The 27,912-nt window shown below is 43.4% G+C and overlaps 1 protein-coding gene across 7 annotated transcripts in view; it reads left to right on the forward strand.

Annotated features, from left to right (window-relative positions):
• The window catches only part of dennd2b (DENN domain containing 2B), a 546,808-nt gene that overhangs the window by 383,244 nt on the left and 135,652 nt on the right, over positions 1 to 27,912 (forward strand). For all 7 annotated transcript variants that reach the window (XM_078549206.1, XM_078549209.1, XM_078549205.1 and 4 more), the window contains exons 5-6: positions 13,498 to 13,643; positions 20,335 to 20,550. In XM_078549206.1, the coding sequence (XP_078405332.1) occupies positions 13,498 to 13,643; positions 20,335 to 20,550 (362 nt within the window). The remainder of the gene's footprint in view (positions 1 to 13,497; positions 13,644 to 20,334; positions 20,551 to 27,912) is intronic.

The following is a 27,912-nucleotide window of genomic DNA, read 5'->3' on the forward strand; positions in this document are numbered from 1 at the left end:
CCAATCCATATCATCCTGTAGCCATGTTTCTGTAATGGCTATCAGATCATACTTATTTATTTCTATATGCACTATCAGTTCATCTGTTTTGTTTCGAATGCTACAGAATACGTGAATGCATTCAGATACAGAGTCTTTAGTTTTGTCCTTATATTATTTTTGTAAACTCTAGCTTTGACTGCTGTTTTACTCTTATATTTGTACTCTCTATCCCTTCCTGTCATGTTCTGTTCATCATTTCCCATAGTAGTACCTTTCTCTCTTGCCTTGTCTCTACTCTTTGATATACCACATCTTCCCAAATTTGATTCCTTGCCCCCACTATTTAGTTCAAAGCCTTCTCTACTTCCCTAGTTATGCGACCCTCTAGAACATCAGTCCCAGCGTGTTTTAGGTGTAGACTGTCCCAACGGTACAGATCCCATTTTCCCCAATACTGGTACTAGTGCCCCACAAACCGGAACCCACTTCTCCCACACCAGTCTTTGAGCCATGCATTCATTTCTCTAATCTTATTTGCCCTATGCCAATTTGCACGTGGTTCAGGTAATAACCCAGAGATTATTACCTTTGAAGTTCTGCTTTTTAATTTGGTGCCGAACTCTTCATACTGACTATGCAGAACCTCTTTCCTAGTTCCACCTGTATCATTGCTACCTACATGGACCACGACAACTGGATCCTTCCCCTCCTCCTAAAAGTTCCTCTCCATCCCTGAGCAGATGTCCGAAACCACGGTACCCGGTCGGCAACAAAGCCATCTGCACTCTCATTCTTTGCTGTAGAGCACAGTGTCATTCCCCGTCAGTATACAGTCGCCTACTACCACTACATTCCTTTTTGTTCTCCCCACTTGAATGGCTTCCTGTACCATGGTGCCATGGTCAGTTTGCTCATCCACCCTGCAGCCCCCACTCTCATCCAGACAAGCTGAGAGAACCTCAAACTAATGGACAATTGGAAAGGCTGAGGCTCCTGTACTCTGTCCTCTGATCCCCTTACCTGCCTTAGTTGCTATCACATCCTCCTGTCCTTGACCGCTGATCAAATCAGAAAACCCTATTCTAAGTGGCATGACTGCCTCCTGGTACGAAGCATCCAGGTAACTTTCCCCCTCCCTGATGCGTTGCAGTGTCTGCAGCTTAGCTTCCAGTTCAGTGACTCTGAGCTGAAGCTCCTCGAGACGTAAACACTTACTGCAGGCATGTTTGCCCTGGACCACACTGGCCTTCAGGAGCTCCCACATACTCCAGCCTTGACATATCACCAGTCCTGCCATGCTTCATGTGTTTTAATTAATTACTTAATTACATTATCCACTTATTTATTTTCCTCTTTTTAAATACTTTATTAACCATTACACCCGTTTGTATTCTTTTTAAACCTTAGGAATAGAATACACTTTAATCGCTTACGAGATACTCACCAAACAGTTAGCTTCTACCCCCATCGTCGAGCAAGAACCAATTCCTAGAGGGTGGAAATATTAGGAAGCAAAGAAGCACCTGCTTCCTCTCCTTTCTCAACTCCCAGCACTCTGTTCAAAGTCGCACTCTGTGCTAAATCGCATGGAATTGGCTGTTTATATACCCTGCTGGGATTAAGTAGGTAGCTGACCCCAGTTACAGAAAAGGGCTGGCTTAAGTTGCTTTGCTTAATTAGCTAACTTCAACCCTTCTTGCAGTGGAGTCCTGAAAACCTTGCTTAAGGTTGGGAAATTTAGAAATTACACAGCAAATTTCAGTTAAATGCTAAGTACAAACAAAAATTTGATTTTTACAAAGAGATTAATATTCCCTTGCTCACCCAAACGGCCAGCAATCAATCATAGGTTTGGGGATACTCTCCCTTGGATTTTACTAAATATCTGCATAAACAAAAATCCTCTGGATTTTCCTGGATCCCAATAAAACACTTAACAATAATTCTTATAATTTGAAGTATGATTGTTCCATATCCCATATAAACCAGCATTACCTCTCCTACACATCACTAAATTCAGAATACATATCGCTGATTGAGCGGTGACTAATTTTCTTGACATTTCCACACTTGGAGCCATTTCTAAAATCACTGCATTGTTTTTCAACATGCTCTGTTCCTAAAGCATTAACTCTTCATAAACTGCTAATTTAAGGCTGCATTTATTCCGCAATATTAGTGTTAATGCAAATGCTAAGAAGTTGTTGTGCAGATGCAGCCAAAAGACCAGGACCTGGATTTTCATAGGGTGGAATTTTCCATTTATGAGACTAAGTGTGGTGGCAGGCGGTTTTGACGGCGCTCAACCCACTGGCCGGAATGCCGGGAACCCGTGACCGATTCCGTGCTTGGAAGCTCATTAATTATGCATAGGCGAGTACCGGCCAAATCACCTGGTGGCTCAGGAGCTGGTTTGTCTGCCTGCTGTCAGCTGATGGGGTTGGAGGTCCAGATGCCACATTTAAACTCCAGTCCAACACATAATCTCACTCTCTCCAGCCCACCGCTCAGTCTGAGTCAGATGGTGAACCTCTGGAAGCGGCCAACTCAATGCTGGAGATGCAATGACTGGCGGCAGAACATGAGGTACAGATCTGAGTCACTCAGCAGACTAGAGCGAACAATGGAGGAGTCCGACCACGTACTGTCTGATGTCGTGGCTCCGACATGCGAGCACCTCGAGGTCACCATGGGAAGGCTGGCGACCACCATGGAGACCTTGGTCCAGCAGGTCTTGCCGGATTTGCGCTCGGCCCTGCACTCCATGGCCACACACCCTGGTCGGCACCGTCAAGATGTAGGCAACATGGGGATGAGGCATTTTAACCTGTCTCCAGGTGCACCATCTCCTGCAGGAGTCAGGCCGGGGTCCTCAGGCACCCACAGGGAGGATAAGCTTCATTCAGATGCCTTGGAGGCCTCCTCCAAGGGTGTGCAGCCGCTCACAGTCCCCTCTGCCTGTGACTCCATCCACCTCAGCAGCTCAGGCCGCCGAGGGCACTTCTGCCCCTGAGCAGGTGACCCTTATCAAGCCAGGGCCCGGGCCACCAGAGGACGTCCGCCAAGGTCATCATAAACATCAGAACATAGCAGTCAGCAGGCTGCCTCTACCTCTGCAGCAGATGTCGGGCTACACCCAGGCATAGTGGTAGCGTTAGGAAAGTTAAGAAATTTGATGTCACTTTTGGGTCATGGGTGTGCTTGACAAGTAAAGAAATTGCACTTTTGTGAATACATTTGATGGTTGTGTGAATGTTTTGGTCAACTGAAGGCATTGTGATTTTGTACATTGGAATCCACTTATGTTGAGGTTTAGCCTTCCTCCCACTCAGTGATAGTGACCCACTGTGAGATTCACATTCCTGTAATGTCAAACTCAGTTGAACTAGTCTGCACTTGTGTGGTGTCAGGGAGATGTGTTTAAATCTTTATTGGAAGTGTGTGATGCAAGCCAAGTAACTCTTCTTCCTCAAGGAGCACCAATGAGTGAGGGCAGCTCATCAGCATTGATATTCTAGTGACATTTGTGTCTCCTCAGTGGTAGTGGCAGAGGAAAAGACATGTACGGAAGGAAGAGATCCCTAGGAAATTCCACATCTTAGTCACTATAGTGTTTGCATCATTAGATGGCAGCGAAGGCTTCAAGCCTTCTCTCACATCGCTCTTGTTCCTCAGTGGACTCTCCATTCCCAGAGTGAGCTCACTCACTGGGCCCCATGGACCAAAGCAAAGATCATGGCTTGGTGACTCATGAGGCCAGAATGCGCAAGTGTGAATGCAGGACTCATTCTTCCTGTGATAGCTTGGACATCCCCTGAGTTGAAAGAAAATGACATTGAAGGCTAGGAGAGATGTGGCCATATGCCCTCATTTAACTTTACTCTTTCTGGAACCTGTCAGCAATTAAAGTATCACGGGGACGTCTCCCACATCTTCCTTCCTCCATGGCATGATTGCACTCGTACTGACCTTCAGCAGTCTCAGGAGGTTCCTGGGCCTCCGTATCTTCATCCTCTGATGAGCTCTCATCCTCCTCCAGGTCATCCTCTGGCAGGGGATCACCTTTTTGCATTGCCAGGTTGTGAAGGGTGCAACACACTGCGATGCTGCAGGAAACCCTGTTGGGAGTGTATTGGAGTGAGCCACCTGAGCGGTGCAAGCATCTGAAGTGCATCTTTAGAATGCCTATGGTCTGCTCTATAAGGGAGTGTGTGGAGCTGTGAGCAGCGTTGTACCTCTCCTCAGAACGACTCCAAAGGCAGCACTCCAGTGTCATCAGCCAGCCTTTCAGTGGGTACCCCTTATCCTCAAGCAGCCATCCTTACAGATGTAATGACCCCTCAAAAATCTCAGGAGACGTGCCTGGCATTGCCTCTCAATCATCTGTAAATAGGAGACTCTTCTACGATAAACCCTAGGTCTGGCGAATCGCCTCCGTTGTCTGGGTCTTTCCTCCTGGCCCTCCTGTTCATGCTATGGCTCCGCTTGACCATGTTCCTGCTGCTGGAGCTGCGTGCGGAGGCACCTCTCCCTCCTTTGCCCCTTCCATTGCAGTAGGACCCTGACAAAGGCAGCATTGAGCCCTGGATCTATATGTGCTTTTGCCTTCTCTCTGAAAGGAAACATTGAAGACATTAATTTTTCGAGGGGCAAGAAAGTGAAGCTCAGATGAAATGTATGGAAATTGTAAGGGTCCATAGTTTTTCCTGCCCTACTTGCATGGTGGCTAATGTTGCCTTGTTCCTGAGACACTAGCACACACATTGAGGTGACCAAGATGGCATCGCAGATATGTAACATCTTTAGCCCTGTGTGGGATGCTAAAGTTTAATTGTGATGAATGACTCAACCTAGCTCTGTGCTCCAATCTCTGATGTGTCATAGCAATGACCAGTCAGTTGCTCATGGCTAATGAATGGATGTACTTTGGCCCATTAGGAGTGTCAAATCTGGTGAACATGTGACAGGCCTTCGTTGATGTAATGCCATATATGATGCAACTGTGCCTCCTTCATTATTGCCTGCGTTCCCAAATTCTAAATTCTGTGTGTTACTCCTAAGATGCAGCGACAGTGATGTGAAGCCACTGAGTTCTGAGTAACCCTTTATCAGTGCTAATGAAGCCATTGGCTTTCAGTGGCTTTCATCGCAAAGAAGTCTTCCCCCTTTGTTTCTAAGCAGACTCTTGTTCACTCTTGCGGCAACAACAAGTTAGAGGGTGACCCAGAAAGGCCCACTAGTATTCGCCCTTCTCCCTCACTGCCATTCCACAGCCTTCCCTCCCCGTTGCCCACTTTATGTTCGTCACCCCCACCCTCACCTCACAGCCCAGCCCCGGTTGAAGTGTTTCTGAAAGTGGAGGCCTGCGTGAGTACCACAGCACAGTGGTGTTTATTGCGACAATGCAGGCAAAGAGCAGGAGAAGACCCACCCTACAGCCCCAGCAGTGTGTGGCATTCATCGCAACAAGACCGGCGCTGTGCTATGGCAGGTAGGCTATGTATGTTCCACTCACCTTGAAGTTACGAGTGAACTGAGGTCCGACTTGTGCACGCCGCCCTTTTCAAACGGGTTTGAGGCCGACATAATTTCCTGCTGGCGTGATGGAAGATTGGAAGGCCTGACAAGATTCCGGCGAGCAGCTGTTTTAATGAGCATTCATGACATGTTAATGAATGCAAATGGCGTTCGTGCCACTAGTTGCGGGATACCTGCCCTGTCATTAACCCGCCATCGGGAGAATTGTAACCTGTTTTTACGCCGAATTTCTGACTTTTTGCATGCTGCTGGATTCTCTGTTCCCACCTGCCATGAAACCTGCCACAGATGGGATGGGAAAATTCCTCCCATAGAGTTGGAATGACTCCAGAGCCGTTTAATAATGGCAGGAAGGGAACATGATTCCGGGATTCTTGCCCCCATTCCCGGTGCCCTGAGTTTTTGCTGGTGGGGGATAAGGATGTCAATAGCTGGCCTGTGCCCTGAACTCCCGGCCTGTCTATTGTGGGGGACCGCTTGTGGGGGTAGGCATCTTCTAGCCCCCTGCAATTTTCATGGAATTGAACCAGCTTCTTCATCACTTGTGGTGCACAACCCCTCAGAGGAGTTATGAACCATAGTCTGGATTCGGGAACCTTTTGAATGATAAGTTCAAACAGGTCTCCCCATGCCCCTTCCATGCACCCCCCCCCCAATGTTAATTCACGCCTCTCAGTCACTCCCCATAGCCCCTCATAGTGTCCATGCCAACCCATGCCCCTTTCATGCCCATTCACCTGGCATGCACTCTGTACATAACCAATGATCCATGTAATAACAATGGCAAGTGTGGAACTACTGAGAGGAAAAAAACACCCACTCAAAAATCTCTTTTTGAAAAAAAAACAACTGCTGTTTCTACAACCCTATAGAAATGTCAATCAGACAGACCATTAAAGTATCAATAACAGAGGCTTCAAACACTTCACATCTCTTAATTATGTTCAAATAAAATTGAGACATTGACAAAAGAGATCGCAGAAGAAACATTATAACCACTTAAAGATATAAATCAAGCAAAGTCAACAATTCACTTCAGTTGTTAAAACAGATTCCCCTGCTGAGCCAATGCTTTTATTGTTCTGGGCTCACAGCCAACTTGCACCCCCAAATCCTGATCCCCCAACACCAGAGAAAAAATGGTGTGTGTTGCTGCACTTTTCACTGAGATGGAACCAGCAAGTCAGGAAATTTCTCGAATCGAGCTGTCCACCTTGGTAGCTAATATATGGCTCTAGATGCTATAGTGATACAGTGTCCTTTGACCTCTGACTTGAATTTGAATCTGGCCCAGGCTGATGGGATAAGCATGGTCTCTCTAATACAGCAAAATTCCACAGTGGAACCATGATGAAATTTACAGTAATGTCAATCCAATTTCTATTAGTCACGAGACCGCAGTACAAAATTGGACATAAACTGTCAATTTTTCTGGGCGGTAATAACTATGACTAATTTATATTTTAAAAAAATCATATTGGTGAGCTTTTGGGATTGATGAAAGGCATATTGGGCTAGATTTCCACCTGCAACCTGAGCCTAAAACTGGCATTGCAAATTGGCCACCCTTTATAGAAACTTTCCAATTTTCATTTCTTTGATTTAACCGCCTATTATCTGGAGTGAATTTCCAGCCATTTCCTTGGTTGCTATCACACTGCAAAACTTTTTCCTCGTCCAATCACAATAGAAAATCATGAAGTGCCTTCACATAATCTTCCTCACCAGGAAGCAGTAGAATAAATATTTAACTAATCTCTGGCTTGGGTTATTAATTGCCAAACATATAATTGAATAGTAAATGCATAAGTGAATAGAAACAATGATGCATTGTACATTTTCAATATTTACAGACTTAACTATCCCTTTACAGGAGATATAAACCAACAGTTGCATCTGCTGCTCTGAACTGCAATATAATCTGGACTGTTCACAGTTCTTCAATATTTTGTTGAGCTCGATCCAAGCAAAATACTGGAAATTATAACTTCTAATTCCTTTTTCATCTCCGTTAGCCCATCCTGTCCTGCTATCTTTGTAACTTTCCTCAGTCCTACAACACCACCCAACTCCACTTCTTTGACTCTGATCTCCTATGGATCCCCCTATCTCTGTTCTAGCATTGGCCATTGAGCCTTCAGTGTCTAGGTCCCGCACTCTAGAATTCGCTCCCTAAACTCCCCCTGACTTTGCCTCTCCTCATTTACTATCTTCCTGAAAACCCACCTCCTTGACTAAGCTTTTGGTCAGCCAACTGAAACACGAATATTGCTCCTAGTCCTGAAAAATCTTCTGTTCTGTTGCCAGCCTGTCTATAGCCCCAATCCAACCCCTCACATCCCCCCATCCTTTTGCTCCCCTTCCAGCTCAGCTCCATGATGGAGCCGTTAGAATTCCTGACTCCCATCAACCTATGGACTGCCTATCAACACTTGCAACTCACTATGGAAATGAGATTCAGCTGTCAAAATGGTTCAGGCTTGTCTGCAAGAACTTTGAGCAGGCTGCTCCTTCTACTTCCCCTCTCTTCCCCCTCCCCAGAGTCTGCCCAAAGTTAAAATCTACCCTCCTATGTGTTGTGACGGAAAGAAAAAAGTCCATGCTATGATGTGTCAAAGACATAAAAACATAGCCATAAAGGAATCAATGGCATGCTAATTTTTTCTCCTCTCTTACGCAGAGAAAAGAACAGAAACTTTCTGGATTTAAAATTATAACTTAGGATTCAGTAAATTAAGAATCGTTCATTTTGATGTGCCTCGTATTATGCCATGATTTCTTTGTTTTCTGTTGTCCATTTTCCTTCCATTTAATCATCTTTTGCTCTTCTCTTCATTTTTTCCCTCACTCTACAAGTTCTTTTCAAAATGACTGTTGAACTCTCTAACTTCCCCTGGTAATATGCAAAATCTTGTATTTCTACAGAGAATCATGCCAACCATTGTAATCCTTCCTAGAAAGATCCTGTAAAGGGTTCAGTTTAAAAAAAAAGGCAAAATTTCTTTTTGGTTATTTTGGGTCTGTAGATCTGCAAAGTGCTCATTTCTAACCAGGCAGACAAATGCAAGCATGAACAAAGTGGAGTAACTCAACACTTCTTTTAAACTACTATTTTTCTCTGATTGTTTTAACTCGCAACAAGTTCCATTCCCCTATCACCCCTGTGTTTGCTGAACTACATTAGATTCTGGTTAAGCAGTGACTCCAGTTTAGAATTTTCATCCTTGTTTTCAAATTCCTCCATGGACTTGCCCCTCCCAACTCTGTAATATTCTCCAGCCCACAACCCTCTGAGATGTCTGTGCTCCTTTAATTCTGGCCTTTTGTGCATCCCTAATTTTAATCACTCCATCATTGGTGGCTGTAACTTCAGTTTCCCAGGTTCTAATCTCTTGAGTTTCCCCCTTACACCTCTCGACCTTTCTACCTTACTTTCCTCCTTTAAGACACTCCTTAAGACCTACCTCTTTGATGAAGCTTTTGGTCATTGGACCTAATATCTCATTATGTGGCTCAGTGTCATATTTTGTTTTCCAATGCTCCTGTGAAGCACATGGGATGCTTCACTTAAGCACAATATAAATGTAAGTTGTTGAGTTATTGGTGATTGATCTGCTCCCCAATGGTTTAGTAATATTCCTTGAATCACTTTGCTTTCATGTTACTTGCAAATAGTTCATCTAGTTCACTGTTTCTCCACAGGTCTCATGGTTTGTCTCAGGGCACTTTGCATGCTAATTTATATTGCTGAGTCATCTGACTTCAGTTGGGGTGGTGGTTTGTGTACCACAATTGGACTTAAGAGCACCTTTTGCTGGACTGGAAATAAGTGCAATTTCTTGTCCTTTAATGCCTTCCACTAATTACATGCTGGTGGGTGTGATTATGTGGATGTTTGTGGATGATTGTACCCTTCATAAACTTGAGGTCATCGAAAACTACTGCCCGTGCCATAACTCGCAGCAAGTCCCCTTCCTCTGTCACCTGTGTTCACTGATCTACGTTGGCTCCCAGTCAAGCACCATCTTTATTTTAAAATTTTCATCTTTGTTTTCAAATCCCTCCATGGCCTCAGTCCTTCCTATCTCTGTGATCTTCTCCAAACCCACAACCCTCTGAGATAAATGCACTCCTCTATTTCTGGCCTCTTGTCCATTCTCAAATATAATTTCTCCACCATTGGTGGCTGTGTCTTCAGTTGCCGAGGCCCCAAGTTCTGGAATTCATTCCCTACACATCTCCACCTATCTAACTCACTTTCCTCCATTAAGAACTTTCTCAAAACCTACCTCTTTGACAAGCTTTGATCTAATATCTCTTTGTGGCTCGGTGTCATACTTTGTTTTATTCCGCTCCTGTGAAGCACCTTGGGCCATTTCATTATGGTAAAGACTCTATAGAAATATGTTTGCTATGACAGCACTGGGCTGGACTGTCCTCTCCCACAAGCTGAATATACTTAATGCCAAGATCAATGTGTAATGCTGATTTTATGCCAACAGCACCGTTTTGAAACTCATTGCTGCAGCTAATGCCTTCCGTTAAACTTGCACAGCTGAACATGCATTCAGCAGCAGGAAGGACCCTCCAATCAGCACTATTTAAGGGGGTCATCATCTGCTTTCAAGTTAGTTGCTGATTTGTAGAAGTGTTTGGTTGTTTCCAGAGTTGTTTACGTTTGCTACAATTTATTGGGAATGGTCTGGCTCGTGCTGGAGGATTTTGTTCTGAGTTCAAAGTGTCTGCACAGACTACTTGATCCTGGGTGTAGCAGTGTGCATCCATCTTAGACTACAGTATGACAGTGAGAAGTGCAGAGGCAACACAGAACAGGATGAGCTGCTAGAAGAGGGGTTGGAGCAAGGGGAGAAGGGTTCTCAGCAGGGGGCCTTAACCACACAGGGTTTTCAGGGAGCAATACTCCTACCTGAACCTCAGAGAGTAACAGGGTTTTAGACATCTCCATTTCCTAAGGAGGTCCTTATTGAAGTCTGCCACCTGCTGCCACCACAAATGCAACCTCAGAGCAGGACAACATTGCCATTGACTTTAGAGGTGACTGTGGCCATGAACTTTTATGTGATAGGATTATTCCATTTTGTTGTTCACAGTTGCATAAGGGACAATACTGAGGCTCTATATTCCAAGAAAACCAAATAGATTTAATTCTCTCTTGTCAGAGGGAAGCACATGGATTAAGTACACTGTTTTGTGAGGATTGCAGGCATCCACATCGTGTAGGGTGCCATTACCTCACACATGTCACTTTGTGGGTGTTGCATGCTAATTTTGCAATGTACCGCAACTGAAAGGGATACCACTGTCTCCAATTCCAATTGGTGTGTGACCATACTCAGCTTATCATGGAGGTCAATGTCTGGTATCCTGACAGCAGCCATGATGCCTTCACTCTGTGGCAGTCTGCTGTGCCAGCTGTATTTGAGACACCACAACAAATCATAGAGTGCTACAAAGACTATTCTTTGATGACATGGCTCATGACTCTGCTGTGCAACGTCATACATGTCAGAAGCATGCATACAATGAAAGTCATGCCGCACAAAAAGTGATCGAGCAGACCATTGAGGTACTTGAACAATGCTTCCGCTGCCTGGATGGAGGAGCCCTGCAGTACTCCGTAGAGCGGATGTCAAAATTTGTGGTGGTCTGCTGCATGCTGCACAACCCCACCATCATAAGGGCAGAGCCCTTGCTACCAGCTTTACAGTGAGCAGCTGAGGTGCAGGAGGAGGAGGAAGCGGGAGGGGGAGGTAGCCAATACATCTCCTTTCTGATCAGCCTGTCCATGACCGACTCATCTAACTGCGCTCATAGTAAATGAAACTCCACATCCCCATTCATATGTAGTCCCAGACCTTACCTTCCCTCAGTTATTGTTCCTCACTGGCTTCCTCTTGGCCACAATGCAAAAATAAAAGCCACCACAAAATAAACATTCCAAACTAAAATCAAACCATGCCATATTTCATCCAAATTAATCGCCCTTGTACATTTCTTTAGTGCCTATCTTCTGTGTGCCTTTACCTGCCCTAGTGCTCCTGCAGTTCTATCCCAGTGGCTGCAGCATGGCTGGTGGAAGACTCTGACTTTCAGTGGAGGAGATTGCCTTTCATGATGACTTTTGAGCAGTTATGGGCCTAGAAGCTCTGGGACTTCAGACGGCTCCACCTGGGCTTGCCAGCAGCAGTCTGGACTGAGTGGTTGACTGGCAACGGCCTGGGTACTGGCAGAATAACAGTGGTGGGAACACAAATGCTGTCATCCTGAGGTAGGACAGTAGGTTTATGCTCCAAGGAGGTGCCTCAGCAATCCTAGTAAATGTTGGAGAACAGAGAATGACACCCTGCAAGGCCCTTTGAACACTGGAATCCTCAGCTATGATGGTGGCTTTCTGAGCTTGTATGAATTGAGTCCAAGCTTCCACTGCAACACCCAGTCTGCGTGGTTTCTACTTATGATGCAATGGAAACTGAGATACTGGCCATCTGATGCTTCATCATGGTTGGGTTCGTAAGTGCACTAAAGGAGTTGCACACGTCTTCCGCACTGGAAAAGCTGGGCTGTGCAAAGCCTTGTTCCAAGTTGATGCAAGACTCATTCATGCTTCTTAATATTGACCGCAAGCTTTCTGGCAGGCTTGCCAAAGCACTGAGCATTGCTGCATCAGCCTGCTGCTGAAGGCCAGCCTGACATCTGACTCCTCTGCAGTAGAACTTGTGCAAGACCTTGCTCTCAGATGGGCTGGCATCTGTGCTGCCCTAGTCGCCTGTCTTGGCGAGCAGGCCAGTCATGCATGGTGTCTCACCACGTGCAGATTCTGCCTCTAATCCTTCCTGTAAAGTACGCATAGTGTCAGCACCTGAAATGTGGCTGTGAGTGTGAGAACGAAAGACAGTTCTTTTTCTTCACTGTCATTCTCCACTTTCATCTCTTGCTCTTCCACCACCTATCATCATTTAATTAGGCAGGCAGCATGAAGTTTATGTGCTTCCTTCATCAGAAACAACGGACGCAGATAATTGCACATCACGACTGCAATGCCCATTTTGGAGGTTATCAAATTTTGTCAATGACTGTCTAGGCTTATGCATAAAGGACAACTTGGCATGTACTGGATTGAACCCAGTATCCTCTGAACAGCACAGCGAATGTTTGTTTCTTCAGAAAAGGGCGGAGAGGAAAAAAAAATCATGCTTTTTATCTTTTCGTTGTTCAGGCAAACATCTATAAGGAGCAACAGAAATCATTGAAATTTGTAAAGTTCTGAGAGAGCCATGAGTGTTTTTCCTCTGACAATATTAATGGCTTTAAGTTAGGACCTTATAAGTTGAACTTTCAAATGGAAAAAGTGAATTAACACAAATGTTTTTGCTTTCGCTTAGTGAGCAAGTAAGTTCTTAATGGCCAAAATCTCAATGTGAAAATCTGTATCTTTGCGAGGTTTTGGGTTTGAGTGAATACTTTCTATTGCCAGCTGAAACATTCCACAACTGCTGTGAGACTGATTAATTAATTGAAACAATATTAAAAACACAAATACACATGTTGGACTTTTTAAAAAGTACAGTATTCTGTTCTAAGGAATAATGGCAAAGTGTTAACATACTGAATAAAACTGTGCTCAATTTTAGGGTCAGAAAATGAGTCACCAAATGTTTTTTAAAATTCTTAAACCAGTTCTTAAGCAATACTCCAAGTGACATCACATCCTGTTCACCCACACTAGAACTGCCCAATTATGTTAAGCATTGTACGGGAGTTGTGAAGACTTACTTCTCTGGTTTACTTTCTAAACAGGACTTCATACTTTAACAAAGCTCTGGATAAAACACCAAAAAAAGGAGAAAAAAATTAACTGCAAACAGCAGTCTGATTCAGTCTGCCAGCTGAGGAAATATTTTTAGATTCACATGACTCTTTTGAATCAGCCTGTTTTTTCCTTACACTGCTTCACAGATACACCTAAAGAAAATCCTTATGAAGATGTGGAGCTGAAAGGCCGCTACCCTGGCAGAAAGCTACAGCTGTCATCTGAGAATTCCCTAGACTCTTTGCACAGGATGTGGTCCCCTCAGGACAGGAAGTACACTACACCTCCCCAGGTAATTCTCTTGGTTTAATTCATCAGAAATTCTCATCCAGTTCATACAGGAATACTTTTGGGTCTGTTTGTTTTCACAAGGCTAGAAGAGTAGAGGACGGAACTGGGAACTGTCTGCCTAACTAAGCTGATTTGGATTTGGAAATGTGAGCTGTTTCATAACTTACCAAAAACAAAAAATGAGTTTAAAAAATTGAAAATGAAATAAATGTGCAAAGTATTAAAGAAACAACGGTTCAGGGTTAAGTGATATTTTATGATTTTGATTGCTTTTTGACTTTAAGCCAAAAAACACGAGTTATAGGTTATGAAACATTAAACTAACTTGTCAAAACATATATGTTAAAACAGACTCGGCTTTTTCTAAAGTTAGCTCAGTTTTAGGATGTTTGCAGATATAGAAATTCAGAAATTTGGAGAATTATATGTTCAGCAATGTAAATCTGGTTTAATTTCCCAAGTGTCTGTCAGGGTGCTCTCACTCATCAAGAAACAGACCAGTCACCCTTTAAGGTTCTAATTATTATATAAATGGTACATTTTTCCCACATAACTGTGGGTTCAAGTCCCAATCCAGGATTTCAATACATAATATAAGAAAATAATCCAATGCAGCACTGTGTATTATCAGCAGTGGTGTCATTCAGATTGACACTATGAAAAATGCTTTGAAACATTCCTGGGAGCTCTAACATAAATGCAGACTTGAGTTAACTTTTGCCTGATTACACTCTTACATTAAAAGCACTGTATATAGATTCTTCTTTTCCCACCTATTTCCATTATTTTTAAATCTAAAACTAAAACTTTGTTAGTCTTTCCATCCCACCCCCACTAGAGCTGTACCTTGAGTATCCTGCCTTCCATTCTTAATTAGCACTTTTCTTAGATAATATCACCACCTTCAACACCTCTTTGATCCTTTTGTCTGTGACATCTTTTGATTATCTGCTCCTATCACTGCTTGCTTATCCTCACAATCACCCCACCCTCAACTTCTCTCTCCCCCTGCCCCCCCCCCCCACCTTAGACCAGCTTATATTTCACCTTTCTCCTAACTATACTCAGTTCTGCCGAAGGGTCATGAGGACTCGAAACGTTAACTGATTTCTTCTCCACCGATGCTGCCAGACTTGCTGAGTTTTTCCAGGTAATTCTGTTTTTGTTTTGGATTTCCAGCATCCGCAGTAGCTTTTAGCTTTTTGTTTTTATCTCTGTATAAATTCATGTTGTTGTTCTGTGAACCAATTAGTAATTTTATTCATGTTTTAAATGAGTATTAAGTAATAATAATAGTAGCAACATCTTTATTCTAGTTGAAGTGATACGATAAAATCTTTAGCTTGAGAATATCATTATCAGATTTGCTGGCCTTCCCTTGTATGCATCCACAAATATGTAATAATGCAAAGCATCCATTTGCGTATTGGCAGCTTTCAAAATATAGACGTGTCTGTATCAATGTCTCAAAAATGATTTTCTGTAAATTTGTGGCAATACAGAGCACAATACATGTATAAACTGTGCCACAGTCTCAGCATGAAATTGGTTCCACCTGTGTAAAGGTCATACTTGCAAGTTTTCTCTGGCAAGAAAAGTAAATCAGTTGCACCGTCAGGAAGGTATGACTTATCACCACATTCTACTCTAATTCAGGGAATGTGTAAAATACATAAAAAAACCTATATTTTTCTTGCTATCAATCCAGAAATACCATTACAGTCTTCTGAGAGGTTAGTTAATATGAATAATAGCAGGGTTACACAGACCAGCTAGTGGGTAATGGTGTGGTTTCCATACCTTGCAGAGAAGCGCGCTCTGTGAACACTGATAATGTGTATAATATATCAAGTTTGGTCCTCTAAAGGAACTCTCACAGCTGCACTAGCCAAGCTAACCTGGTTTGAATCAAGTAGGGACATGCCAGAGAAATTCTTTTAACAATTTCAATGATTTCATTATGCTTAGCTTAAAATTATTACGTAGTCATGCAGAATGTTTTGAATAGAACAATCACAGTACTCTTCCAAATAATTTATGGAATAAATTTGAATGTTCTAAAAAAAATTTTATGGATCAAGAAACTATCACCACAAGATGCCACTGAGTGTAAGATAATATTTGTAACAGCAGTTTCCAATATAAGATCAGATCTTGCCCAGCAATCATATAAAAATTTAGCCTGAAATTTCCTGGTTAGTGTTGGTGGAACTCCAGCATAAGAGTGGAGTTTCATACTTTATTTCCAAGGAAATTTGCACATAACCAATAGATGCCAGTTTTACAATTAACTGTTATGTGCAAACGTCCTCATTATTTGCAGCTCCTGAGTTAGGTCCAAAACTCCTCGCATTCATTTGTAGCCCTATTCTCAATGCAAAAGGTGAGCCCATTTCTTGGCTTTACACTAGTAATGTGCTGTTGTAGATTTATGGCCAAGCATTTCGGGTGCAGCAAGGTCGAAGGTTACCTGATATTAGTGAACTGAGATTCCTGGAGCTATCTAAAAAGAAACATAAGAAAATATATATTTCCTGTATTGTACGTAACCAAAGAGTTGTCAGTCTCAGTGAGCCTGAAATTTTTCAGACCTCAGCTGGAGAAACCTTCCCATTGGGTGTACCACTGTTCTGCATATTAATGGCAGAGGAGCAGCAGAGGCTTAGAATTATGGGAGTGAGGTATAATTACGGAAGATACCAGCTTGATATATTTCCTCTACTGGGACACTATTTTGCATTTGTTTTTGTGATTACTATCATACTGTGCTGGGGAGAGTTTTCGAAAGTATTTGCACAAAAGATAGGCAACCTTATTCCCAAATGGCCACAAATGGGGAAGCACTGTTGTGACTGTGTGGAGTGACATTGAAAATTTCTGAAATAGTTTACGAAAATTTCCTCCGGTCTGTATTTCTAGTAAAATCACAAACCTTTTTACAGTAAATTGTGCACAGTGATCAGAGCTCTCAAAAAGAATGTTAGTCATTTTATTAAAATCTGTGTGAAAACTCATGCTACACTACTAAATTTATATCAAAACACAGAATCATGTCACCAATCTTTAAAAGTCCAGTGCTCCAACAATCCTGTTTTGGAATAATTTGTTTATTTATATGCTTGACAAGAAAATGCAAAGACATTGACTGTGTTAGGTCTTATGCAAGTTTTAGGACCCTGCAGTAATTTGAAGTGTGAATGGCGAGGCACGCACTGTCTGCTCATAGGTACCAAGCATTGAGCGGCCCAACCAGCGGACCTTAAAAGGAATGTTTTGGGTGATCAGAAAATGGGTACATAAGCTTTTTTGGATTTTTTTGAGGACCAAGGGGGGCAGGAATGGAAATAAAAATTGATGGGTTCTATATCATGCGGGCAATAAACTGGTAGAGTTTATTGCCCAAGCAGTGACATACGAATATACAAATCAGGAGCAGGAGTAGGCCACTCGCCCCCTTAAGCTTTCTCCACCATCCAATAAGATTATGGCTCATCTGCTTGTAACCTCAGCTCCACATTCCCACCTACCCTCTGCAAAACCTATCATCCCCTTGTTTATCAGGAATCTATCCACCTCTGTCTTAAAAATATTCAAAGACTCTGCTTCCACCGCCTTTTGAGGAAGAGAGTTCCAAAGACTCACAACTCTCTGAGAAAAAGAATTTCTCCTCATCTCTGTTTTAAATGAGCGACCCCTTCTTTTTAAACTGTGAGTCCTAGTTCTAGATTATCAATTCAAAACCCTCCACAGCACAGTATGATAGTAATCATATCTGAATCAAAGATAATGTCCAGAATTTCCACCATCATACTTATCAAGAAATTGTGCAGAAATTTACATCTAGTTTTTCTGCATCGGTGTTGTCAACAGAAACTTAATCCCTAAATTTCCTGTATAACTCGTGTCTACGTCAGAACCTAAAAACTGACATAAAACAAATGCAAAATAGTGTGTCCTAGTAGGCACAATTTGCAGGAGACAGAGGGTGATGACAGAAGGATGCTTTAGTGACTGGAAGCCAGTGTCCAGTGGCGTACCACAGGGATCTGTGCTGGGTCCCCTATTATTAGTCATTTATATAAACGACATAGATGACTATGTGGGGGGGAGGATTAGTAAGTTTGCGGAAAGATTGGCCGGGTGGTTAACAGTGAGGTTGAGTGTCTTGGGCTACAGGAAGATATAGACAGGATGGTCAAATGGGCAGATAAGTGGCAGATGGAATTTAACCCTGAAAAGTGTGAGGTGATACGCTTTGGAAGGAGTAATTTTACAAGGAAGTATTCAATGAACGGCATGACAGTAGGAAGTTCTGAGGAACAAAGGGACCTTGGCGTGTGCGCATAAATCTCTGAAGCCGCAGGGGAATGTTAGTGGGGTGGTGAAAAAGGCATACGGGACACTTGCCTTTATCAATCGAGGCATAGATTACAAAAGTAGGGAGAACATGTTGGAGTTGTATAGAACCTTGGTGAGGCCACAGCTGGAGTACTGTGTGCAGTTCTGGTCGCCACATTATTGGAAGAATGTGATTGCACTGGAGGGTGTGCGGAAGAGATTCACCAGGATGTTGGCTGGGATGAAACATTTAAGTTATGAAGAGAGGTTGGATAGACTTGGGTTGTTTTCGTTGGAGCAGAGAAGACTGAGGGGCGACCTGATCGAGGTATACAAGATTATGAGGGGCATGGACAGGATGGATAGGGAGCAGCTGTTCCCCTTAGTTGAAGGGTCAGTCACGAGGGGACACAAGTTCAAGGTGAGGGACAGGAGGTTTAGGGGTGTTGTGAGGAAAAACTTTTTTACCCAGAGGGTGGTGACAGTCTGGAATGCGCTGCCTGGGAGGGTGGTGGAGGCGGGTTGCCTCACATCCTTTAAAATGTACCTGGATGAGCACTTGGCATGTCATAACATTCAACGCTATGGGCCAAGTGCTGGTAAATGGGATTAGGTAGGTAGGTCAGGTGTTTCTCACATGTCGGTGCAGACTTGATGGGCCAAAGGGCCTCTTCTGCACTGTGTGAGTCTGTGATTCTGCACTCAAAATTTTGCTACTTTTCCTACATTGTATTTTAATCAAGTTTCCACTTAATTCATTTGTATATTACAAAACCTGCCATGAACTAGCATAATCAGGCAGCTTTTTAAAACATAATTTTTCAGAAACATTTTTGCTTTAAAAATAATCCCTTGATATATTTGAATGGTCACTTGGTGCTGTTTGATTAGTACAATTGAAAATGGGTTTACAACAAAAAATAAGCCGTTTTAATCAGAGTGCCTAGTCTTTGTGATATGACTGGAATCTTTTGAACTACATTGAACTGGAAGAGTTGAAACTGTGCAGCTCTTGAATAAATACCCGTTACGGTTATTCCTATAATTTTATGTATTTTGAAAATATAGTTGTAGACTGAAAAATTATTGGTATCTGGTACTTCCATTACACACCTGTTGCTGTTCGTAACAGCTCAAGTCACTCTAATCTCTTACCATAACTAATTTCTTACCCAGTAAGTGAACTGACTTACGTGTTAGTTTCTTAGAGAGTAAGCTTAGAACAAACATGTTGGGCGAAATTTTACAGCAGTGGGATTTTACGTTCCCGCTGAAGCCAATGAAGTTTAGAATGTCTCGCTGTATTTTACGGCCGTAAAATCCTGCCCGTTATCTTTTTTGTAGGTGGGGCAGTTCACAAGTGACTGAGGAAGGCATCCCCAAGTACTGAGTATTGCGATCCACCGTTTTTGACAGACATTGATAAGGAAGTGTAGGCTTACTCCATAAGGGGTTACTTCTTAACTTTCCTTGTGGACAATTTATTTCCTTGTGCAATGAAGCCTGGATGGAAAGTGGAAAATGTGAAAAAATGTACTACAAAAGGCAAAAAAGAAAAACAAAACTATAAATCATAGAAAGAATTTTTTATAGTAGACCAGCAGTACATTCATTGCTGCTGGAACTCAATTCTCATAACACATATTCTGAGGCAAAGCCCATGTGTATGCATCACATTTGCCAAGTAAATTGGATGCACATCAAATGAGTACACTATTACAACTAAGAATGTGGATATTGATCCCCGAGATACAGGACCCACCAGCAGGTTTCAGTAATGTCCTGCGCATCTGCATTTGTTTTGTACAGTAACTAAATAAGCTCAAGGTGAACAAATGCCAAGGAAGTCACAAAATCTTATTCTGCTCTGTGATGGGACTGACACCGTTAATAGGCAAATTATAGAAATAACTTAGAGCAGATCAGGCAGAAAGGAATAATCCACAGGTCTACACTCATTACAGCAGATGTCAAGTGCATTATTTATCCCTCAAGAAGCTCAATGTTAAGTTCAGGCTCATTCTTCACTAGCTTCGGTTTTCTTCTCCACTACTTCACCTTGGCTATTTAATGTCTATATCCAAACCAATTTGAATTTACTTAGTTTAGATTAGAATGTGCACTCATTTTCAAGTCTGCAATTAATTAGCTTAAAAGTATGCACGGGGCGGGGGGGGGTGCATTTTTGTTGTCCATGCAAAATGTGGTCAGAAGGTTGAAGCAGAAAGTACTGAGTGTTTCAAGAGCATCTGGTTCAAAAGCTAGATAGATCATGAAATGATACATAGCTGTTATACACTTTATTCACACTGCACTACTTAACTTTAACCTGGTCAATGACTTATCTTCCAAAGCTGCCTCCGAAACCCAGCAGTCTGTCATTACGTCTGAGTAGTACCATAGACAGGAAGACCCTTAGACTACCACGACTGTCCAAAAGACACAGCCATGATGATGTGTTGCTTCTGTCCCACCTTAGTGTGCCCTCTTCCCCCACCAGCTTCAATGATGACAGCATGAGCACCACCAGTGAGCTGCTGTCTTCACGGCGGTCCAGGAGGATACCTAAGGTAAGAAAAGTCTCATTGGTTCCTTTTTTAAATTACTGTGTAGTACTGTATTAGAAAGAAGATTATTTTTTGTTATTGGCATCTCATGTTATATTAGCTGTAAGTACATGTTCATGAATGATCAAAAACATACACATAATTATGGCATCTGAGTGACACCACACACATCATGCTCATTATAACTTTCTATAAAGGAACTTCATTTTGAAAGATCCTATCCAAGAGCTGTGATTCACCAGGTTTTCAATGTAGTTAAATCTGAAGCATTTTCCATTGTTAAAACTGGAAATGGGCATGTTCCAAAGTTGCTGGGCAGGTTTTAAGATTGGTAAAGTGAGTGCTTCCAGAACATTTTGGTGGTTGAACAAAAAGGTGGAACATTGTGGTCAGCACTTTCACTTATTTAATCATACATTTGATCTTGTTGCTCTGTTGCTGTGGGAGGTGGAGTATTAGCTGCAAGTTTAAAAGAGAGCAAACATGACCTCCATCTGAACTCTGTATTCTGCAGGGAGAAGTAACAGAATGGCTCTACAAGTGTTGCTCTTGGAGTTGATAATCATCAGTGTCATATTTTCAAATACTTGATTAATTTATTTCTTTGTGGAGTGAATTGGGAATGAGTTTTGTAAAAGTGCAGTGTTTAAAACAAAGAAATGAATTTGCACAGGCTCAAAAAGCCACAGGCTTCAGAGAGGGATGGGGGATGGACAATGGTGGGAAGGAAGCAGGGCAGATTGGATGCATCAATGAGCCAACTCTGCTCATCATTGTCTACAAACAACTGGGACATTACCATAATGGGTATTCTGATGACCTAACACAAGAACCACACCTCTTCTGGTGGAATTATGATGGAGTTTCCTGGTGTGACTTACATGCCTGTTTTCCAGCCTCCAGGGCATTTTTAAGGAGGCAGGACAGGAGACGGGAGGGCAGAGTGATAACAGTTATCTATCTGCAAACTGCGTGTAGCTTGTTAACATAACTAAAAGGTCTATTAAAGCCAATGATCAGAGGCCGAATTAAAAATTCCAGTTGGCCTGTGGTCCTCCTGCAGTATCCAGAGCCTGGCAAAAGCCTGGGGGAGTGGTCTCCCAGTGGTGGACCGAGGGCAGGATTAATCTGAAGCTCCCACCATATCTACATGGCCACAGCTGTGAAGGCCGGATGCCCTGTTGCAGGATTTTCCCTCTACAATGGTGGCTCTGTAGCTGTTGCCACTTTTTTAGAAGTTTGTTAAACGTGCTGAGAGGTGGCCTCAATAAGAGGGGGACGGCTCGATTTCGAGGTTCCCTCTCTCTCCCTTATCTGCATCGGCAGCTCCTTCAATGCCAGAGGGTGTCCTACTAGCTCTCCAGTTCTGGAGCCCGTCCTCCATCCGCAATTGGATAGTGAGCATGTCCACTAGCAATTAATTAGCCATTCCTTTGAAAATTATGTCAAGTGACTATTTCCAACTTGGTATCATGTCAAGACCCAGATTTGATCTCTGCATCGGTGACATGACCCCAAAACAAAGATCCAGCTCAATGTTTCACTTTTCAGGTCAATGACCTTTCATCAGAACTGGGAAAAATGAGAAGTTTAATAGGTTTTAAGCAAGTGAAAAGGGGGAGGGTGGGAAAAGATCAAAAGTGAAGGTTTGTGATGGGGTGGATGACAGGAGATATTAAGGGTACAATTTTTAGGCCCCATTGAGGGCAGGTACAGAAGCGGGGGGGTGCAGGATTCCATTCTGGCCCTGAGCCATTTTCCCAGAGGCAGGATTGGGGTGAGTGAGTGGGGGACAGTGCCAACCTCCTGCAAGGGATGGGTAACTGATTCAGCTAATTAAGGGCCTATTGTAGAAGGCGAACTGGAATTTTCCCATTGACCTCCAGATTCTCACGGCGTCAGGGAACAAGGCAGCTGCCTGGAGGTGGCCTCCCAGCGGCAGACCAACACTCCATCCTGCCTTTTTAGGCACCCTCCCTGCCTACCTGGTTCCAGCTGCAGCCACAGGCATCCCTGCACAACAGAGAACTGGCTGCGTTGGGCTTTCTTTTAACTTTAAAGTTAAAAAATATTGGTTGGGGCACTTCAGCATATCGGCCCATTTTCACACCCTTTGGCCCTGCACCACCAACTCTTTTGTTATTTAATCCCCTTTGTCTTTCACCCTATCATAGACTTTCCCTTTTATTCTTCCACCTCCCCGCACCTCACCAGCACCACCACGACCACCATCACTCCCTGCACCCCCCCACCCCTCCCGGAACCCTTTCAAGTGCTTAAAACCTATGATGTTTCAAACTTTTCCCAGTTCTGATGAAAGTTTATTGACCTGAAGTGTTAACTCTGTTTCTCTCTTCACAGACGCTGCCTGGCCTGCTGAGTTTTGCCAGTATTTACTGTTTTTATCTGAGATTTCCAGCAGCCGCAGTATTTTCCTTTTGCAGTTGGCTAATGTTTGGAAAGAAAGGCATTCTATTACATAGCCTGGAGCTATCTGGGTGGAAACATTTTTTAAATCTTAAAGAGGAATGTGCTCTACCATCTCCGCTACATGCTCTGGACGCTGTACTTTTGCATCCCATAGTAGCAGTTCCAAGAGCTTGACAAACATATTACAAGATTCCTCTAGTCAGGAAGAAAGTCAAATATATATGTGAGACTGCTCCAAGTGCCCAGGAAAGAAGGTAGTCTGATTCTCCCAAAGATACAGCATGACAGCGGAGCATCCCAATTCCAGGGAATTATTACCTGGAGCAAGATCTTCCCCAAACCTGCAACATGGAGGCAAGTGCCCTCTTGCCAACGCCATTACAAATTTGTCTCTTCGCAAGACTCTGAAAATTATCAGCAAGTGCCTGGAAGTATCTGATGGCCCTGGTAATCTGGAGGAAGATCAGTGCCACAATCAAAGTGCTACAGATCTTGCTACAACATCAGTGGCTGCTCCGAGGATCTCCATAGTAGTGGTTTCAATGGAAGACATGATGAGGTTTGGTATCAAATCAAGTCCTGAGAAAGAATGTCAACCTTGTCCATAAAGAACTCAATTCTTTTTTGAAGATGAACAAAAATATAAAGACTGGCGTTAGCCAGTTTGCTAAACCAAAGAGTTGATATTAGTTTCAAGGCTGTAAATTTTTTACAGCCAAATGTAGCTTTCCCCATATTCCTGACCATAATAGGTATGGTTGTTTTATGGGGCTGATAAGCAGCAGGACTTTGCTGGCTTCGGGTGCATTCCAAATCCTGTCTCCACCCCCCATCCTCACCCCGGCCCAGCATCAACAAAATGCAACTACCAAGATCTCTCAGGCCACAAGAATTTCTAAACTCTTAATGTTACACCTTAAATATTAACCAAAAACACTCCCACTAAATCAAAGGACTACCAATACACCAATTCGGGGAGACTTTCTAATCAGTCCAAAATAGGCACGATATCAGTGGTGGGACTGCGAGGTTCATGCAAGGCCTGAACTATTTACCGGTGAGCCGCAGATGAGCCAGATGGGCACTCCGCTGCAACTAGCTGACACAGTGCATTGGAAAATGGAGCTGCTTCTAGACAGATCTGGTCAACAGAATCTCATTGGGAAAGGGAGTGGTTAGGTGGGGTGGTGGGAGGTGGGGAAATGAGCTGGCAATCTGGGCTGAATGCTCCCCTTGGCTCTGCAAAGTATTGGTGAGCCGCCTTTTTGAACTGCTGCAGTTCATGTAGTGTAAGTACACCCACAGTGCTGTTAGAAAGGGAGTTCCAGTTCCAGTTTTGATCCAATGACAGTGAAGGAATGGGCTATGGTTCCAAGTCAGGATGGTGTGTGGCTCGGAGGGGAACTTGCGGGTGGCAGTGTTCACATGAGTCTGCTGTCCTTGTTCTTCCAGGTGGTGGAGGTTGCTGGTTTGGAAGGTGCTGTCGAAGGAGCCTTGATGAGTTGCTGCAGTGCATCTTGTAGATGGTACACACTGCTGCTACTGTTCACTGGTAGTAGAGGGAGGGAATATTTAAGGTGGTGAAAGGATGCTGATCAAGCAGGCTGCTTTGTCCTGGATGGTGTTGAATTTATTGGGTGTTGTTGGAGCTGTACTCGTCCAGGCAAGTGGAGAGTATTCCATTATACTCCTGATTTGTACCTTGTAGATGGTGGATTGGCTTTGGGGAGTAAGGAGGTGAGTTACATTCCACAGAATTCTCAACCACTAACCTGCTCTTGTAGCCACAGTATTTATGTGGCTGGTTTAGTTAAGTTTCTGGTCAATGTTAACCCCAGGATGTTGATAATGGGGGATTCAGCAATAGTAATGCCATGGGATATCAAGGGAGATGACCATCTCTCTTTTTGGTGATAGTCATTGCCTGGCACACATGTGACACAAATGTTAATTGGCACGTGTCAGACTAAGCTTTAAAGTTGCCCAGATCTTACTGCGTATAGGCACGGACCTCTTCAGTATTTGAGGAGTCACAAAGGTACAATGATCAGCGAGCATCCTGACCTCTGACCGTATGATAGAAGGAAGGTCATTGATGAAGCAGCTGAAGATGGTTGGGCCTAGGACACTACCCTGAGGAACTCCTGAAGTGATGATCTGGGGCTGAGATGATTGGTCTCCAACAACCACAGCCATCTTCCTTTTTGCTGGTTATGACTCAACTGGTGGAGATTTTTCTCCCTGATTCCCATTGACTTCAATTTTGCTAGATCTCCTTGATGCCATACTTGGTCAAATGCTGCCTTGATGTCAAGGGGAGTTACTCCCGTCTCACGTCTGGAATGCAGCCCTTTTCTCCACGTTTGTACCAAAGCTGTAATGAGGTCTGGAGCCGAGTGGCCCTAATAGAACCCAAATTGAGTGTTGGTGAGCATGTTATTGCTAAATAAGTGTCCCTCAATAGCACTATCAGTGACTCCTTCCATCAGAGTAGACTGATGGGGCAGTAATTTGCTGAATTGGATATGTCATATTTTTTGTGGACAGGACATACCAGGGCAATTTTCCATTTTGTCAGGAAGATGCCAGTACAGCTTGGCTCGTGGCGCAGCGAGTTCTGGAGTATTTCAATACTACAGCCAGGAAGTTGCCAGGGTTCAGCATCTTTGCCGTATTCAGCACCTTCAGCTGTTTCTTGCTATTATGTGGAGTGAATCAAATGGGTTGGAGACTGGCATCTGTGATGCTGGGGAGCTCAGGAGGTGGCCAAGCTGGATCACCCATTTGGCACTTCTGGCTGAAATTGTTTGCAAATGTTTCAGGACTGTATGGTGGCAAATCCAACATTACTGTTATGGACAGATGCATCTGTGAAAGATAGATTTATGATGGCTAGGTCAAATAGGTTTTTTCCACTTGTTGGTTCTCTCACCACCTGCCATAGGCAGATATGTTCTTCAGAACTCGGCCAGATCAGTTAGGTAGCAGTACTACCGAGCCACTCTTGATGATAGATATTGAAGTCCTCCACCCAGAATACATTCTGTGCCCTTGCCACCCTCAATGCTTCTTTGAAGTTGGATTCAACATGGAGGAGTACTGATTCATCAGCTGAGGGAGGTGTCAATCAGCAGCAGGTTTCTTTGCTGTGCTGGTGGGTCAAGACATACCCAGAGATGGTAACAGAGGAGTCTGGGACATTGGCTGTAAGGTATGATTTGGTGAATATGACTATTGTCAGGCTGTTACTTGACTAGTCTGTGGGACAGCTCTCCTAATTTTGGCACATGTCCTCAGATTTTAGTAAGGAGGACTTTGTTGGATTTACAGGACTGGGTGTGCCTTTGTACTTCTCAGTGCCTAGGTTGATGCCAGGTGGTCCATTCAGGTTTATTCTTATTAAACTTTTCAGTAGGGATTTGATACAACTTAGTGGCTTGTTAGGCCATTTCAGAGATAAGAGTCAACCACATTACTGTGGGTCTGGAGTCACATGTAGGCCAGACCAGGTAACGACAACAGATTTTCTTCCCTGAGGACTTTTTTTAAAATTCATCCACAGGTCAGCATTTATTGCCCATCCCTAATTGTCCTTCAGAAGGTGGTGGTGAGCTGCCTTCTTGAACCATTGCAATCCATGTGTTGTAAGTACACCCGCTGTGCTGTTAGGGAGGGAGTGCCAGGATTTTGACCCAGCGACAGTGAAGGAACGGTGATATATTTCCAAGTTAGGATGGTGTATGGCTTGGAAGGGAGCCTGCAGATGGTGGTGTTCCCGTGTACTTGCTGCCCTTGTCCTTCTAGATAATATAGGTTGTGGATTTGGAAAGTGCTGTCGAAGGAGCCTTGGTGAGTTGCTGTAATGCATCTTGTAGATGTACACACTGCTGCCACTGTGCGTCAGTGACGGAGGGAGTGGATGTTGAAAGTGGTGGATGAGGTGCCAATCAAGTGGGCTGTTGCGTCCTGGATGGCGTCAGTCTTCTTGAGTGTTGTTGGAACTGCACTCATTCAGGAAAGTGGAGAGGATTCCATCACACTCCTGACTTGTGTCCTGTTGATGGTGGACAGACTTTGGGGAGCCCCCTGGTTATCCAGAAGCATACAAGCCAAGATAAAGCAGAAAAAGAAAGCTTATGATAGTCACAAAGGACTTAACACTGTAGAAAGCCTAGAGCAGTATAGAAAGTACAGGGGTGGAGTAAAAATGGAAATTAGGAAAGCAAAGAGAGGATACAAAAAAATAATGGCAGGTAAAATCAAAGAAAATCCTAAGATGTTTTACCGGTACATTAAGAGCAAGAGAATAACTAAGGAAAAGGTAGGGCCTATCAGAGATGTACATAGTAACTTGTGGGTTGATGCAAAAGATACGGGCAAGTTTTTCAATGGGTACTTTGTCTCTGTCTTCACTAAGGAAAGGGATGGTGCAGACATTCTAGTTAAAGAGGAGGAGTGTGAAATGTTAGATACAATAAACATAATGAGAGAGGAATTACTGGAGGGACTGACATCCTTGAAGGTAGATAAATCACCAGGACCATATCCCAGGCTGTTGAAGGAAGCAAGGGAGGAAATAGCGAATGCTCTGAGGATCATTTTCCAATCTTCACTAGATATAGGCGAGGTCCCAGAGGATTGGAGGTCTGCGAACATTGTACCATTATTTAAAAAGGGTGCAAGGGATTGGCCAGAAAATTATAGGCCAGTCAGTCTGACTTCGGTGGTGGGCAAATTATTGGAAAAAATTCTGAGGAACAGGATAAACTATCACTTAGAAAGGCACAGATTGATCAGGGACAGTCAGCATGGTTTTGTTAGGGGAAGAACGTGTCTTACTAACTTAATAGAATTTTTTGAGGAAGTAGCAAGGAGGATTGGTGAAGGTAGTGCAGTGGATGTTGTCTACATGAATTTCAGTAAGACATTTGACAA

Source organism: Cetorhinus maximus, chromosome 9, assembly GCF_964194155.1.
Source record: "Cetorhinus maximus chromosome 9, sCetMax3.hap1.1, whole genome shotgun sequence".
Taxonomy (NCBI): domain Eukaryota; kingdom Metazoa; phylum Chordata; class Chondrichthyes; order Lamniformes; family Cetorhinidae; genus Cetorhinus; species Cetorhinus maximus.